General features: G+C 35.2%; 1 protein-coding gene across 5 annotated transcripts in view; it reads right to left on the bottom strand.

Moving 5' to 3' along the window:
- Positions 1 to 17,710, bottom strand: part of LOC131055489 (guanine nucleotide-binding protein alpha-1 subunit) — a 107,814-nt gene extending 90,104 nt beyond the window's left edge. Inside the window, exons 1-4 of one of the 5 annotated variants that reach the window (XM_057989971.2) lie at positions 17,381 to 17,626; positions 8,821 to 9,063; positions 8,697 to 8,733; positions 8,465 to 8,537 (exon numbers count right to left, since the gene is read on the bottom strand). In XM_057989971.2, the coding sequence (XP_057845954.1) occupies positions 8,465 to 8,537; positions 8,697 to 8,733; positions 8,821 to 8,840 (130 nt within the window). In that variant the 5' untranslated portion in view covers positions 8,841 to 9,063; positions 17,381 to 17,626. Of the gene's footprint in view, positions 1 to 8,464; positions 8,538 to 8,696; positions 8,734 to 8,820; positions 9,064 to 17,380 lie in introns of all 5 variants that reach the window. The other 4 variants (XM_057989990.2, XM_057989982.2, XM_057989973.2 and 1 more) reach the window with 4 other exon arrangements.
- Positions 17,711 to 18,416: the final 706 nt, after the last annotated feature.

Here is an 18,416-nt window from a genome sequence, read left to right as displayed (position 1 = left end):
CTTCACCTCCCTACATGTTGCCAAGATATCCAACAGACAGGATAGTGCTACTTGAAGTGACTAGACAGTTGGTAGCTTATGCGAAGGCATCCAGACACAAGCATGGAAATGGAATTCCCGTGCCCATCATACTAGGGAATTCAGTTGAAGTGTCTCCTAATACTCAAGCCACAGAAGATGCAGAAAAGGAATTATCTTTATACTCATTCACATCCTTCGCCTCGCGAGAGAATTTTGATCCTCGTGGTTATATGAAGGAGACAGTCGGCAGGAAGTACAAGCATGAGTTTCAGGTGGAGGACTTTTGGATGAATCTCCCAGGTGATTTAGAGGTCAAAAGAAAGATGCATTCCAGGCTACCCTTCGATCTCATCAGAAAAATGCAAAGTTTATAGAGTAGCCGATCAAGCCCAGGATAATGGTAGATACCTCCAATCATCCTATGAGAAAGAAGACAAAGAAGTGAAGATAGATTGGAATGAGCCCGAGGTTTTAGACTTGAGAGCTTTAATGGCTCCCGTTTTATCCTGCACTCGCAGATGGGTGGATGTACAACATCAAAAATTGAAGGAGCAGAATGTATCAATGACATTCACTTTGAAGGCGAGACCTGAAGAAGGAGAAGCAAGTGTGAGTGAGAATACTTCTCATTCCAAAGGCTCAAAAAGGAAAGAAGGACCTGAGAAGAGAGAATCTTCTAAGAAGAAACAGAAAACAAATCCTGATCACCCACCAAGCACATCTTCTAGGCATGAAAAAGAGGCGAGACAAGGGGAAGATCAGAGGCAGATAGTATATGAAGTTGATGAGTCTATGGAATCCATGCTACAGAATGAAAAACAAGAGAAAGGACAGACACCTCAGCATTCACCAAGTCAATCTCCCCAAGTTGGTGCTAATGAGCAACACGAAGAAAAGAATGATGATGAAGCAAGATCTCCTTTCCGAGAAGATAGGCCACTACCTAAAGAAATACAAGTGAGGGAAACAAGATCTGCCATTCCTGATTGGCTGAAAGAGAGACTGACAAGGGTAGTTATGGTTGAAGAGGAAGAAGATGTGTTTGACTTGGAAAGCCTTATAGGAAATTCTCATGAGGTAATGGAGAAGAAGAAGGCCACAAAGATGTCTAAGGTAATTAGAGATGAGACAAGATCCAGGAAAGTGCAGGTAGCTACACCAGTGGTGGACAAATATGAGGATGAGATTCTTGCAAAAGAATATGACTTAGAAACATTTGAGCTTGGTCCACTTATCTCCGAGCAAGCGATGGAAGAGGCAACTGATTCATTTGAAGCACTTAAAGACAAACTTAAAGAAGAAATGGAAAAGAATAAAAAGCTTGAGAGGGAGGTCAGTGCTTGGAGGAACTATTTTAGTCATCTTAATCAGCCCTTGAGACGTGAGGATCCAGTAGTATCTCCTTTACAAGCACTCCCTCTTGAATCAGTAGGTGAGGCAGAAAGGGTGAAGAACTTGGTTCAACTTATGAGTTCTTGGATTGATAAATCTCACAAGATAGCCGTTGAATTTGCAACAAGTATGATGAAGACAGTTCATCGAGTTATCCAGGTCCTTGAGATTATCCATAATCTAATGATAATTGTAGCTGCATTCACTCACACTAGAGATGTTATCATCCCAGTCTTACAAGTGATAAGAGAAACACCAAGACGGATTCTGGCACAAGAAAAGATAATGGATGGAGGAACCCATAACCTCCTACAGTGGTCAGCTCTGCTCCAGATGAAGGAGGTCCTTTTTGAAGACGTCAACACCAGATGTAGCCGAGTTGAAGGTATCATTCATCCAATTCAAGATAAGGTGTTTGAGGTGTTGTGTACCATTCTTGACAGGCGGATCGAGATCGAGACAAATGTGGACATCCAAGAGTTGGAAGATAGAATCAAGGTCATCTTTTGCAAAGAGGAGAACATCATCACAGATAAGCAACGAGATCAAATGTACACTACTATGTTCCTGATTGAGAAGACCAAAGAACTTGAACCTGAATGGGAGACAACTCTTCTCACTGCTTTTGATCAAATCCTTCACTTGGAAGAACGAATGAAGAATCTTCCTGAGATTCCCATTGTTGAGATTGAGGGAATTGTGTCCAGATTCATTGAATATGCTAAGAAAGAGCATAGGAAAGGGAACAAAATTCTAGATGAAAAGTTGTTATAGGATGATGTGGCAACTTAATTCCTATTGGTCTATGTATCCTCGGTATTTGTGCCAATTCTTTATTGGCTATGGATTAGTGATGTTTATCTAAATGGGGACTTTTTTGTAACAAACCCTAATTAGGGTTTAGGTGTCAAAATCTCAGCCGTTGATCTTCTTTTGATCCGGGCCATTCATTATATTTGAGGATGCTATATATACCCTCACTCATTTCATTTTAAAGAGTTAGAGAAGTTAGAGAAAAGAGAGAGAGCTTAGAGAGAAGAAAGTTAGAAAGTTATTGTTGTAGCAAGATTGAGTAGTGAAAAAAGAATTTTGAACAATTGTTGTCCATTTGGCTATGAGATCAATAAAATATTGAAGTTATGGTGTTTTATTGCAATACTTGTGGCTATCTTCATGATTGTTTATCTTCTTGAATCACTCTCAGTTGAAATAGCATTTAAATTTTAAGTTTGAGGGACGAAGTGTTGTGCTTGATCTTTGATAAGATTCATATTCCAAACCACTAGCTTCTTATTGATTGTAAGGACACCTTGTGTGGTCAACTGGAAACCTTGAGATTGATTAAGAATTCAATCATTCTTGGAAGTATTGATATGTATCTCTATGATAGTATCTATATCCTTGATGATTTGAAAGTTATTGAATCCCCTTAGAAGATCGCATCAATTCCAGTAGAGTTGAAATTTCTTGGCGAAACTGAAATTGGTAGAATCTTATCAAGTCTAGTCTTCATTGAGTCATTCTTAGGATTAGTTCAAGTATTCCTTCTTTAAAACCCTTATCTTTTGACATTTTTTGAAAATCCGTTAGTGTTAGGAAAATCATGTTCCTGCATTTGGAAAGAAAGTAACGTGGAAGCTTTCTCTGAAAGTACGTAAGGCCCCTTGAAGAAACAACATATACAACGACCACTGGTGCTTATCCACACGTAGAGATCCTACAACAAAGAACCTTGAAGTCAGCCCGATTGATCCTTTTCCCGAAATCTTCAGCATTCGGAGACTTTAATCAAGAGAGGATAAGGTACCTTTAGGTATTTTATTCTGTGTTTGGTCGTGTACAAAATACACATCAACAGGTAGGAAGCTTTGAAATCTTTCCTCCATGGAAAACTGGTGGAGAGGAATGCAGACCATGGGGAACAGAGGCTTGGAATGGCAAAGGGGGAGAAGCATTTGAAGACAGATGATGTAGTGGTGGCTCCCCAGATTGCAAATGATGGGGACGGTGGAGAAGGCAATGGGTAGCAGTCAACCTCTATCTGCGGGGAGGTATTTTGACAATTTTGTGTGTCTCTATGGTGTTGATGTTGCGGCTCTCTTCCTCGATGGTTTTGATCCTCTCAGATATTTTTTTCTTGAAATGGTTATATGGGTCTGGGCAAGTCTCAGATATTGTTGTTTTCAGGTGGGATGGGATCTTGCTACGGGTGTTTTAGACCATTTTCATGGTTCAAGGTGAGGAAGCTTTGCCTTTCAAAATTGCTTACGTTTTCTATTTTTTTTGTGAAATTGAATATATGCATAATGATGGTGTTTTGTTGTCTAGGTGTGGGTTGATTTTGTAAATTTTTGGTTAGTCTAAGGACGGAGGTGATGAATGTATAATCTTGCTGGGCATATATGTATAGAGGTTGTAGGTTTTTACTATCACAAGTGGTATGTATGAAGTATGTAAATGGTGGTGGGATGTCTAAAGCTGATTTCGTTGGTGCTTTTTTGTAGGTATGGGATGTAAAGGGGGTTTTGTTTTTTGACCATATGTCGGGATGGGAAATCTTTGGAAACAATAGAAATATGATGTAATTCCTTTTTTGATATTATTAATAAAATACAATCTTATTACCAACCAAAAAAAAACAATCAACATCACTAATTAGGGATCGTTGTCATATGGATCTTCAAAATATCAACATCCATATTAGATGATACAAGAACTAGTATATTAGAATAGCCACAATCATTGGCACTAGGACTTGCACTCACACTAGCGCTCTCATGCTCACTCGATGTCAAGTGCAACAAGGTGCGAAACAGTAGCATCCAAGTTAGTATGCCTTGCCTCAATATCCCACTTCTTTGCATCCCCTTCCTTGTAGCCACTTTGTTTGTGTGAAAGGAGACACAAATTGGAATGTAAATACACTAAATCCTTTACCTTTTGTAAGTGCAGCTAGTTAAAGTTTACTTAGTGGATGAATGAGTACATGTTCCAATTCCTCTCAGATGCAAATGAACTAGCAACTTGTTAAAACAAAATTAGAGAGTTAAGAGTTATAAATTCAAAATTTTAAATTTTTAGGTTATAAACAAAAAAATCATAAAACTTACTTGCAATAAAATTTTGATGTAGGCGTGTGAATGATTGGGCATGGAATTACCACCAACTATGAGCATCAACCTTGAACTTGTCACGAAGCATAGCCATTAACTCAAGTCTAATTAAATCCCACATGTCAAGATCAATAAAGAGTTTATGATGCATTATCTTGTAGCCTTAGCTGAAGTCGAGATCTATATATAGGGAAATCCTTGTCGATACAAAAAGGATCTTAGAATTATAATATTTGGGTCACAGTGCAAAAGCAAGAAGATGTAGCTGTAAATGATGTTCAATTTACATTCAATATGCAAGTTATATTCTATTTTGAATAATCTTGTTATATATATTAATTTAATTAATATATGAATCTGACTATCTTCTTGTTTGTGGCAGGTGAGAGGAGCATTTATATTTTCTATTTCCTATCTCACGATTGCCACTCAATATAAGTATATAACAAATGGGGTACGATCAAGCAATGCCTTGATCAGTCATGACCGATCAAGACATTACTTGATCGTGCCTCTTTGTTAATACAAACAAATGCATGTTCATTGTTAATACCAATCGGTGTGTAAATATCATAACAACCAATGATTATCGGTGTTCGCACAATACTAACAGCCGATAGTTATCGGCATGTTAGCCTTAACAACCGATAACTATCGGTGTACGCTTAACAGTCGATAACTATCGGTTATCATGCCACCTGATATATTGAAGCATATACAACCCGATATTTAATCGGTGTTTTGATTAATCATAATATTTATTATCAATTATGTTAGTCGATATAAATCGGAATGCAGGATTTAGTAATCGATGAACATAAACAAAAGATATAGTATGATTATCAATCTTAAGTGTTTGATCGAATTGAATAGGTTGTTTATATGCAAATGTAGAATGGCTATCAAAGAGGAATTAATTGCTTGAAGGTTTTATCATAGTTATCGATATGATAGATGATTGAATGAGAGACTTCATTTATCTCTCATTCAATCATTTATCTTACCGAAGCTATCATGCATTAACAGTAGCAAGATGGTCATTTTGTTCCATCTCTCTTCAATAATTTTGTGCAGTTGTTTGAAGAAAGTTTCTTCAAGATTTTTCTCTTTTGCACTTATGATGGCTTTCTTCTTAATCATTGAGTTGATACCATCATATATATCTTTGAAACAAGGCCAATCCATGTCTGTAGAACAAATGATACTCAATATGAGTTAAGTGAAACTAAGGAAATATTCCCACTAGGTATCATCTAGGATCACTCACTTAATATTTGTTGTCCTTGCAATGTTAAATTGCCTCCATATGGACCAATATAGCTATAACCGAGTTAAATAGTGCCTCTTGAACCTTCACAAGTCATCTAAAGGCCATCATGTTGGAGGCAACATGAGTCTCAACAACCTATTCAATGGAAATCAAAATTAATTAACTAAAGAATAAAGATATTAAATTCTTAAATAAGAAAACATAAAAGTAACTTTTAAAAAAAATTAAAATTACTAAAATGAAACATAAATATTGAACTTTAAAATATTTAATAAATCTAAGTGCTTCAATTTTAAGAATGTTCTATATATGCCTTGTGACATATGGTGCTTGATGATGAACATTTGGATGTTATCAACGTCACTATATACTTGTTTAATTCAATCAATTTTGGTGACATTTTTTTTGTAGCATAAGGTTAAGAGAGTGAAGCGCAAAAGGTCCAATAGATGTGTGAGTAACGCTCCTCAACTAATAAACCAGTTGCTCAACAATGTTTTACATTGTCCATTATGACTTGAACAAAGCTTTTGAGGCCCCACTTCCTAAAAGACTTGACAAAGAATATTAACAGTAATTGCACCACCCTTCACTTCCCCACTCCCCCACAATCATCTAACTACACAATGTAATGCCCCAAACTGGGATATTCAACATTTTGAAAATAAAGCACAAATTCTTGAATTTTCTGATCACTGAGATCCCATTATAAACAAGGTAAGAGCATATGGTGACCAAATATCAAATATGCATTACTGGCAGCAGGCTGCACAGCTATGAAGCATGCAGATACAAAATTGATAGATATTTGCAATTGCTGGAGGCTTACATGAAATAAATTGGCATATTAATATTACTTTTTGGTTTTTAACAGGGTTAACATCCATGCAATAAATTGTCCCATCATTCCCTAATCTTTGGTACTCATCTGGCATCTCAAAAACATGTCCCCATCTAGGAATTGCAGATAGGAATGTTTCCAGACTCCAGCTGACATCTCATAGCATCTCCATGAGTGTTCCAAAAATGCCCCTAAGAATCATAGTCTTGCTATTGAAGTTTCTTGAACGCGTCATACAAATTATGTGGTCATTTCCCTCTTGTGCTAATAACTAGTTTTAATAAAGTTAAAAGAACTAAAGGTAAACACTATTCACACAATTAAGAAAGTTATAAGAACTAAGGGAAAATAATGCTAGACTGTGATTGCTGAGTTTTGCATGACAATTTGTTTTTTATAGGACATTTCCTTACCAAATCCCACAGTAGTACTAATAAGAAGAGAAACCAATAAGAAAGGGAAACATGTCTGTATGTATGGAAGCTATGTTTATTAATGAACATGTGGAAAAGGGAACTCCACATTAGTAGCTTGTGTCAATAAACAATAGCATTCCTCATTTGCATTTGCAGTTTTCTTGCTGGCACCAATACATGAAGTTATTCTTCATAATTATTAGCCTTTAGAAAACACCTTCAAGATTATTCAACCATTGCTGAGAATAAAGTGTAGAAGCAACAGCTAGTTCGGACATTTCCAGGTACATGATCTCCAAATACTGCGGTTGAGGTTTTCCTCCAGAACCTTATGGAAGCTGACAGTTTCCAATGAAGTCTTGTTGAGAGCTTGTAAATGGGCTTGTTTACTAACATCTCATGACCTATCATCTAGTAATTCAATATTGTGCATGTAGAGTTAGAAGTTTATCCTACACCGAAATTTCTAGTATAGTCATAGTTCATGTAATATTTGCTCCCAAGAAGAGGACAGTTGAGCTATAGGCCGTACACTATTGATTCTCTGGACTCAGTAAACCAAGATTTTATTGCTTCATCTTATTCCTTGTGACATTGAATCTATATAGTTTGGAAGGATGTGCTCCAGTAGATTCATTAAGCACTTTCTCATTCATTGTACCTAACATCTATATTCCTGTAAGTCCCCTATACTGCTTATGTATACTACAAACATTTATATTTTTTAAACAAGCAATACAGTATGTAACATTTTCCTACAAGAAATGGTTTCTGTTATTAATTTAAAATGAGAATTGACTATGCATAATAAAATGAAAATTAGGAAATCCTTAGTCATACGATGCAAACTAGATAATTCTAGGATGTAAGTGCAACCAATAACTAATACAACATAAATTAGAAGTTTCCCATAGATATCAAGTACTATTATGTCTTAACATTGACTTATGCAGTTATATGAATTATAGTAAAGCAATTGAAAGTAAATTTGCAAGAATGCCATCATTATCCTACAAGAAACAGTTTGAATTAAGAATTAATGGCAAGCATTGAATAAACATAATAAAAAAATAATCTGAAAATCCTTAGCCAAATCACAATAGAATGTATCAAATAAGATGAGCTCCAGTGGTAAAATATCTGGGTTTTTCATAATGAAAACCCAAGCTCAAATTCTCAGGAGACACATTACAGGCTTAGAATATTCAAATATTAAAAATTAAGTTGGGTTAACTAACACATTAAAGTATTGGGTGAATTTGGTTAAAGAGATACCCCTTGTTAATGGCATCTACATCAAAGGCCACCCCAAAAGGGGATACTAAACAATTAAAAAGAAAACACGACAGAAAGTAAGTGTTGCCTTTAATAATCCAAAATTAATTAGATTTCAATGATAAAGATTCAGTACCAAGTAGTAAAATTTTTTGGATATTTTTCTCAGCCTTTGCTTCCTGGGTAATTCTTCTATCAATCTCTGCAGCCTGCAATCAGTACAGAAATTAGAAGAATAGCCCATGCAAATTCTGCCAATCAGATTATTCAGAGTAAACCACCAACAAATTAGCATCCCCAATTTTTGATCTTCAAAATCTCAATTCAACTAAATGCCAAATTTAAAAATCAGAAAATAATCTCCTTACAGTTGCGTTCCCACAAAACTTTCCTAATAAAATAAATCTGACAAAAAAGAAAGTGTATCAGCTAGCATGTACCCCATATGAAAGTATGTATGTTTTGAAGAGATCCATGAAGCTGAAAACACACCTGAGCTTTTTCTTCGACATCTGCTTCAGCTACAGGATTTTGCTTGCTACAGATCGACCCCATACTCCCTCTAAAAATGGACAGCATGGAACAGGACAGCTTCCTGTTACCACGAGAACTTTCTTACCAATAATGAGATACAAAATAGAAATTGCAATGCTTCGTTTTGGAAACAAAATTCCTTCTGTGGTTGGCTCATGCATTTGCCAAAAGGTATTCTAGAAACAGTAATCATACATTTGCCTGCCAAGGAACAAATGCTAGCATTAGCTGGATTATTAACAACTTTAATGATATACTGTGGAAAGAGAAGAATATGAGATTGAAATCAATGATAAATCCTTGAAGATTATTGAGACAATTAAACATTATGCCACATCATACTTTCATCTAGAATTCAACAATTCCAAATAAGAAACCGGGCCATGCAGGTAGCTTAATATCTTCCAAGGCATAGCATAGTTATGTAAGATCTTATTCATTTTCTACAGATCATTTACAAGATAGAGAAGGTACATATCCTGATGGAGTCTAAACTAATTCAGACAAATGTAAATTGCAGATGGCAAAATATTAAAAAACTTTCTTTATGCAGAGAGACAGTTGTTTTCTGGTGAAGTACAAAACAAACAACAAGAAAAGTCAATCGGAGATGAGATATAATAGCATTACTAAAATCAGTACAAAATAAAACGAAGCTTTACGTTGCTATCTAATGGGTGTTTGAAACAACCTAACAAGCATTAATCTGCCTCAATAAAGAAAGGAGAGTACTAATGTGGAATGAAATCCCATAATAGAGACATGGATTACTATATAATTAGACTGGGTCAAACAGTTGAATATTGTGTAAAACTTCAGAAACTGCTACAAAAAAACATGAAATGTGAAATATAATTAGTGAGAACAACATATACCAAACAAAACTTTACATCAAAATTCTAAAGCATCTATTAACCAAATTAATTGAATATTAAACCTTAAACATTACAAATTTCTCCAGCAATTTCTATATTGGGACTTTCAATGTTCAGTGGTTTTAACCCTAAAATGTATCTCATTAAGAACAAATCTAAGGTCAGGCACCCAGCCCTATACCAACTAAACCAAGGGCAAAAATTAAAATTAAATTTAAAATGGGATGCAAAACGAACATAATACTGACAGAACTTGTTATCTACATTCATAATTAAGCATCAGAGCTACAAGCAGACAAAAATCATTTTTGCTTCTTTTAACAATTATAAATATGCATGACATTCAAGATGACAATGAAACAAAAGAATAAGTTGGCTAACGAATCTAAGGTCAGGCACCCAGCCCTATACCAACTAAACCAAGGGCAAAAATTAAAATTAAATTTAAAATGGGATGCAAAACGAACATAATACTGACAGAACTTGTTATCTACATTCATAATTAAGCATCAGAGCTACAAGCAGACAAAAATCATTTTTGCTTCTTTTAACAATTATAAATATGCATGACATTCAAGATGATGATGAAACAAAAGAATAAGTTGGCTAACGGTGGAACTGTGAATAGCAAATCAGTTATCTCATTGACAGTTGTTATTAACATTTCAGAGCCATGAGATGATTATCTAGATATCAAAAGCCACAGAAATTTGAAGTGCTTGAATAGAAAAGGATTCTGCTTTTATATAATCAGTACTACATAAAAAATTCCAAAAATACCAGCATCATTAATTTATAGAAGAAAAAACAATATGGTTGTATTGTCCGCACTTTGAAATAGAATTTAATAATTAAAAAATAATAATAAAATTAAAATATAAAAGTATATAATTAAATTAATGAATGGTCAAAAGACATAAATGAAAGTTGTGACTCCCTCAAACATGAGATATAAAATGGAGAAGAGAACCTCATTTGAGGGGGGATAATTTGGGAATCAGAAGTGCAGATCTGATTGTGAAAGGTTGTGTCCCTTTCAAAGGGCAGAAACAATAAAGAGTTGCACTCTTTCAAAGGGTGCTGATGGTGAAAGGGTGCGTCTCTTGCCAAAGGGCATACATGATGAAGAGGTGTGACCTCTCCCTCACATTGAGAGATATAAAGGAAAGGAATCAAAAGCATCCAGTGACATCACCATGGATCAGATCAGATCAGAACTGTTATAAAGTTACAGGCAGTAACATCCTTGTTCTTGGTGGTATGCATGGGGATGTGCTTAATATGTATTCTTAATATATGAAGCCTCATAATGTTCTTATGCAGAATTTAATAGTAATATTAATATAGACTGCAATATTTATGAACTTAATTTCATATACATTCATAGTACAACAAGATATTGACTTATTTACAGTCCCAAGCTCTTAACCAGTTCTAAGTCCTTTTTCCTGAGGAGTGGTGTGATGCTGTTAGGGAGAGGTGGAGTAAAACCATCTCATGATAGATGAGCCCCAAGGGTGAAAGAACTCATGATCATGAAACCTGGGCTGCGGGCCCCAAGGGTGAATTGACTGAGGTTCCAATAATCTAGGCTCCATTAGGGAGATGGTATCATTGTGCCCTAGACAAGCGAGTCTACCATCCCGGATTAGAAATTGGAAGGGGATTAAGATTAGGCCTGAATAAGGACAATGCCTAACTGTACTATGAGCAACCCTAGTCATTAATTCGCAACTATTGTAACATAATAGGTAGTAATGCATGTTTCCCTTTGGGAATTGACAGTCTATAAATAGGGGACATTAAAATGGTTCACAATAGCAATAGAATTAGAACAAAACCTTAACTTGGGATGAACAAGGACCATCAAAGACAATATGACATGTGGCAGATGTGAATATAGTGAGATGCCTACTGTCTACTGATTAAAATTGTAATTTTAAACTTATGCTTTTAATCATGTGTGACATGAAATGTAGCTGAAGTAAATAGCCAGATTTCAAGCAAAACCAACAGGTGTGTATTACAAACCACATCTATATTAAAATATTCTTGCAGTAAGTCCTCACCCTTCAGGCTTTAAAGTTTAAAGAGTTGAGGAATTTTATCTTTTTTGACAAATACAAAGAGTAAATTATATAACAGATGAACGGATTCATTATAGCAGGCTGCTGCTGTAAATAAAAATAATCGATGTATCAAGATATACTACTTCAATGTGTATTGGACTAGTTCTCTTAACTTGACCCTATCTAAACAGAGTATTTCTGGAAGCACTTGCAAAGAAAATCAACTAAACATGGCATTGGTAAGCAGACATAAAACACTGAAACAACTATGTCTTTGAAGAAGACTCTAGGGGATCTCCATACAGTGGAAATAGTTATCTCTCAATTCTGAATATGCATTATGGGACATGCTTTCAAATGTTGTATTAATGAACTTAACACCATTGTTGACATCTTTCTTCTCTGCATTGATCTTCACTTCCATTTATAGAACTTCACTCAATGAATATGTTGATATTTCTAAGTTCTTCTCAAGCAAACTCACCTATAACTTTAGCATGCAGACATTGTTATCAGCTTGAACTGTTTGATCTTGAACATGAGAGACCAACATATCTTCCAATTTCTTTCTCTCTCTGCCCTGTTTGAGAAATAATCTCTCTGTATTTCTCCTGTTTTCCTTAAGAATTGTAATGTCGAACCCTGCCAGCCATCCTCCATACTTGTCTCAGCTCAACTGCTAAGTTAAAAAAGTTCACTCATCCTCCTTCTGCACCAGTATCTTCTAGATATTCATAAATTTCTTGACTCCTTTATCTGATTCTGGACCTTGCAGCTTTAAAACGGATCATTTTTTTTCAAACAGAGTTCCACACCCTTTCATCATGTTGCAAGCATCATTTTTCAATGCATTAACTGGTTTCAACTTCTTACAAATGGGGACGAAGCTACATCCCCAGCAAGGTGAGCCCTTTTTTTTAGTGTTTTTCCAAAGTTTCGTCCCAAATTGCCATCTGCGTCAGATGACAACTAACTTCCACCAGCTATTAACAGCAAAGTGGCAAAAAAATAATAAAGATAAAGTGATCAAATTTTCATAATTTGTGTGGCAAGTCTCAAAACTCCGGGTCTAACTATTTCAATGATTGGCAAATCTCTTATTTCAAATCTGTGCATAATATGGTAGAATGCTAACATTCCATAATCCCTGGAATTACCTGTTTATTTGTTGCATGTGCTGTATTAATTGTTGCCATTTGGAATCATATTAGCATTTTCCTTGTTCAATCAAACATAAATTTCTGTAATGTCCCCACTTTGAAATACAATTTAATGATAAATGATAATAACAAAATTAAAATTAAAATATAAAAGAATACAATTAAATATAATTAAATTTTAATTAAGTTAACGAATGGTCAAAGACATGAAATGAAAAGTTGTGTCTCCCTCAAACATGAGATATAAAAGGGAGAAGAGAACCTCATTTGAGAGGATAATTTGGGGAATCAGGAGTGCAGATCTGATATAAATAAGAAGTGCTGATCTGAATGTGAAAGGTTGTGTTCCTTTCAAAAGGCAGAAATAATAAAGAGTTGCACTCTTTCAAAGGGTGCTAATGGCGGATAGGATGCGTCTCTTGCCAAAGGGGCATACATGATGAAGAGGTGTGACCTCTCCCTCACATTGGAGGATATAAAAAGGAGAAAATCTCATTTGAGGAGGACGTCGAAGGGAGATCAATTTGAAGAATAATTTATTATTCTCAAAGGGCAGCAATGAAGAGTGATGACTCATTTCTTATGAAGAGGTGTGACTTCCCACAAATGAAGATATAAAGAAGAGATTAATTCAATTGAGAAAGGGGAATTGGAGGAACCATCCATAAGATCAAAGAAGACAAGAAAGTCAATGGATCAATATCTAATATCAGAATTAATAAGGGTGAAAATTAGCAGACTGATATTTACAAGGGCAAGATTTAGGGCAATCCCAAAAGGGGACATTACAATTTCATATATCTTGATATTACCACCCTACAATCGAGGAGGTCTGCCACTTGATTGGGAGCTCACTTATGTATTTAGATGCAATTGACTAACAAAATCCAGCTAACTGGTTGAACTCTTTGAATCTAAAAATCTAACAACCAGTTTTCAGCTTTGGCCTTTCCATTATTCCTCAACATGTCAATGATAATTTTGTAATTGCCTCCAATAATATGGTCAAGGTTATCTTCTTTCAAGGTACATTTCATTCCTAATAAGACCCTCCAATTCCTTAGCAGCATTATTTGTAGTTTGTACAGTGATCAAAAATAACTGAAAATAACAGACATATATATACTTTACTATCTGTAAAATCCCAATACAAAGCATGGTCCTAGGATTGCCCCTAGAGGTGTCATCAAAGTTTTATTTGGCATAGGGAGGATTTAGGGGCTCCCAATTGCTTTAGATTTGATTTTTTCTCATGAAAACCTTCCTGATATCAGAATATACATATGATAGGCTGCAGCTTTCCACATGTAAGAAACTCACTCTCAGGAGGTTTCTTGATATCTTTCTCGCACAGTTGTATATAGAAATTTTATTTTAATGCTGGCTAATATCTAGACTGTAAAATTCCCTAGCAGATACTTGTTCCAATTTAAACAAATTCTTAATATCTAGACTGTAAAATTCCCTAGCAGATACTTGTTCCAATTTAAACAAATTCTTACTTACAACACGAGTAATGAGAATGGAAAATTCATACAGCTTAAATTTTCATATTTTCCTTGTATTTCCCACTAATACTGTGTTTATGACAGATACAAAATCCAGCTAACTGGTTGAACTCTTTGAATCTAAAAATCTAACAACCAGTTTTCAGCTTTGGCCTTTCCATTATTCTTCAACATGTCAATGATAATTTTGTAATTGCCTCCAATAATATGGTCAAGGTTATCTTCTTTCAAGGTACATTTCATTCCTAATAAGACCCTCCAATTCCTTAGCAGCATTATTTGTAGTTTGTACAGTGATCAAAAATAACTGAAAATAACAGACATATATATACTTTACTATCTGTAAAATCCCAATACAAAGCATGGACCTAGGATTGCCCCTAGAGGTGTCATCAAAGTTTTATTTGGCATAGGGAGGATTTAGGGGCTCCCAATTGCTTTAGATTTGATTTTTTCTCATGAAAACCTTCCTGATATCAGAATATGCATATGATAGGCTGCAGCTTTCCGCATGTAAGAAACTCACTCTCAGGAGGTTTCTTAATATCTTTCTCGCACAGTTGTATATAGAAATTTTATTTTAATGCTGGCTAATATCTAGACTGTAAAATTCCCTAGCAGATACTTGTTCCAATTTAAACAAATTCTAACTTACAACACGAGCAATGAGAATGGAAAATTCATACGGCTTAAATTTTCATATTTTCCTTGTATTTTAATATTCACAATACCCCACTAATACTGTGTTTATGACAGATACAAAATCCAGCTAACTGGTTGAACTCTTTGAATCTAAAAATCTAACAACCAGTTTTCAGCTTTGGCCTTTCCATTATTCTTCAACATGTCAATGATAATTTTGTAATTGCCTCCAATAATATGGTCAAGGTTATCTTCTTTCAAGGTACATTTCATTCCTAATAAGACCCTCCAATTCCTTAGCAGCATTATTTGTAGTTTGTACAGTGATCAAAAATAACTGAAAATAACAGACATATATATACTTTACTATCTGTAAAATCCCAATACAAAGCATGGTCCTAGGATTGCCCCTAGAGGTGTCATCAAAGTTTTATTTGGCATAGGGAGGATTTAGGGGCTCCCAATTGCTTTAGATTTGATTTTTTCTCATGAAAACCTTCCTGATATCAGAATATACATATGATAGGCTGCAGCTTTCCGCATGTAAGAAACTCACTCTCAGGAGGTTTCTTGATATCTTTCTCGCACAGTTGTATATAGAAATTTTATTTTAATGCTGGCTAATATCTAGACCAAATGCATTCTACCACTGTGTCGTTCTGACCATAATTGCCAGCACATAAACCGTGCCTCACATTTTTTAGTAATTAAGCATTTAGGTATCACTGAATTTTCTATGCCAATTCCTGAACAGTTAAGTATCCTTACACACAACCAGTCACCAAGCTATGTTCTAGATGACAATATTGCAGGCTTCTGTTGCTAAGCAGAAAATAAAAAGAGGTTATCATCATCTTCATCCACATTACAAAAATTTACATGCATATTCAGTCAGTCAAAAGTCCTCTTTATTAAGAGGATTTGATTCAATTATTTTATCTGTTGAACGGTATATACTGAAAAAAATATGCTATTTTTGGCCACAATTTTTTGTTCCACATACTTTTTCACAGTTTTTAACTATGAGATATTTTCATCTGTAAATCAAATCCTTATATCCCTTTTCAACATTATAATTATGTGATTGGGATTCTTGATTTTCCTGTGTGATTTCATCAATACTAATAAGTGTTTAGGAGAATTTTCCAAGGTACTTTCTTCCTGTTATTAGGATTCAGGAATGCATCAGAGTCAAACTTTTTGATGATTCCACTTTTTTTCTGCAGCTTGAAGGTTTTCGACTTGGTCCTGACGTAGTCCTTAGCTCTAATCTGCCCTCTACAACAATTTGACTTAAGATACCTCACTTTAGGATATCTGGATAAAGGAATTGAGTTCTCCTCAAAAACATTAACACAGCTATCATTGTGTATTCCTAGAAGATCCACTCTTGAAATATCCACTTCTCTAATCTAAAATTGTTCTCTGTGGCTGATAATTTAGGAAACTTTGGAGACACCATTCATCCTTCACATTAAAAGGAACTTCCTCTTTCAAAAATTTTGGCTAAAGCGCCTTGCTATATTTTTTTTTTGCTCGATAAAGGGCCTTGCTATATTGACATAACCCCCAAAAGGATTTTAATTCCCATGCCTAGCCCTTTAAATCTTCTCCCAATCAGTCAAGGGCAAAAATGACTTGATGTAGATCAAGCGCCTCAAATTCCACTTAACGGCACTACACCAAAAAGATGAAAATTCTCATCTCCAATTCCCTTTTGTCCCCAAAGCACCTTAAATTGGGATCTCAAAAGCAGACTTAACACCCTCAAAACACAAAATTCGCAGTATACTTTCCAATTGCTCCGTATCAGTCTTACACAACCCTCCTACTTCTGTAAAAACATTCGACTTGATCTTCTAATAGACCATTCAATATTTGTAATACAAAGATTCCAGATCTAGATAGAGGCAAAAATCAAAACATTCGACTCCAAGCAAAACACTCCATGTATAATTCCTAGCCATGGGCGCAAGCAACCATCGGCAGCTTCATTTTAAGCTTAAGTAAAATGTTTAAAACCATAATTAAAACATTACGGGACATCGTTCAAAAAACCTTCAATTTAAGCTTAAAATCCCACATATAGACAACATTCAAAGCCAAATTTGAAAATATCACTGCAAAGCCTTCAACAATTTGACTCTCGAAATGAAGGCTGCTTAAAACAAACTAAAGAAAGGCTAATTTTGTAGCAGCATAATTATATTACCAGTGGCAAATTCATCACGTCTTCCCATGTTAACTGTGAAAATATTTCGTACCTTTTATTGTGGAAACCTCGGCTGCACCACTTAGAAACCCTAGCCGTCGGATAATTCAGCACATCTACGGATCGAATCCGTTTGCCAGCACTACAAAGAGAAAAATCAATAGAACAAACCCTCGTTCTGTCTTTGTTATATTGCTGGTGAAAATCTATTTATGTACCTCGTGTTGCTACCCTTCAATTTTTTTTTTAAATTCCTGTACCTCCTGCCGGAAAGTCTCCGCCGTATTCGTCAACTCGTAAAAGAATATGCTGTCGGGAAAGTCGAACTTGCAGCTGCTGAAAAATTTAATTATAGAGATGGGCCCCACCAACAGCAGAAAATATTCTGTTTTAATGTTTTTGTGGATCCATCACACGAAATTTAATTTTCGTCAAATTTTTCGGCTTTGACCAAACATACGTACCAACGCGATGTCGCTTCATATGTCCCCACTTTTACACCAATATTTTAAGGTTGGGGTCTCATGGAGGGGAGGGGGCTTCCTAAAAAATAGAGTGTTTCGAATGAGATTTTGTATTCGAAACGTAGATCTAATTATGAAGTCATTAGAGATTTGATTGGGGAACCAGCGTTTATTTAAAGAGCAACAGGAAAGTACTAGTTTGAAAGGCTCGTTGGAATCGATTCGTTACGAGATTGACATGATATACTATGAAAGCACTTAAAGTATTGAACAGAGTGGGTAAGAAGCTGAGAGCTTTTAGGAATATTTTAAAGATGGCAGACCCATGAATTTTATATTGTAATTCAGCTTCTAAATTTAAGGATGTCGAAAGTCTTATGAACTTTGTAGGGTAATCAACTTAAGTTTAAACTCTTAAATTTAAGCAAGCTGGTGGAAAAAAATAAATAGTTTTCTTTCTAAAATTGAGATGATTGACAAGTGGGATAAATAATTCCTAAGCTAGTGGGGCAAAATTTAGCCCCGCCCCGTTTTCACCTGCTTAAATTTACAAGCCTAAATTGTAGGAGCTTTATTTTTTTGGAAAAGATTCCAAATAATCTCGTAGCAAAAAAAAAATTCCAT

Source organism: Cryptomeria japonica, chromosome 2 (assembly GCF_030272615.1).
Source record: "Cryptomeria japonica chromosome 2, Sugi_1.0, whole genome shotgun sequence".
In the NCBI taxonomy this organism is placed as follows: domain Eukaryota; kingdom Viridiplantae; phylum Streptophyta; class Pinopsida; order Cupressales; family Cupressaceae; genus Cryptomeria; species Cryptomeria japonica.
Note: the sequence above shows the minus strand (reverse complement) of the source record. Positions and strands in the feature narration are given on the sequence as shown.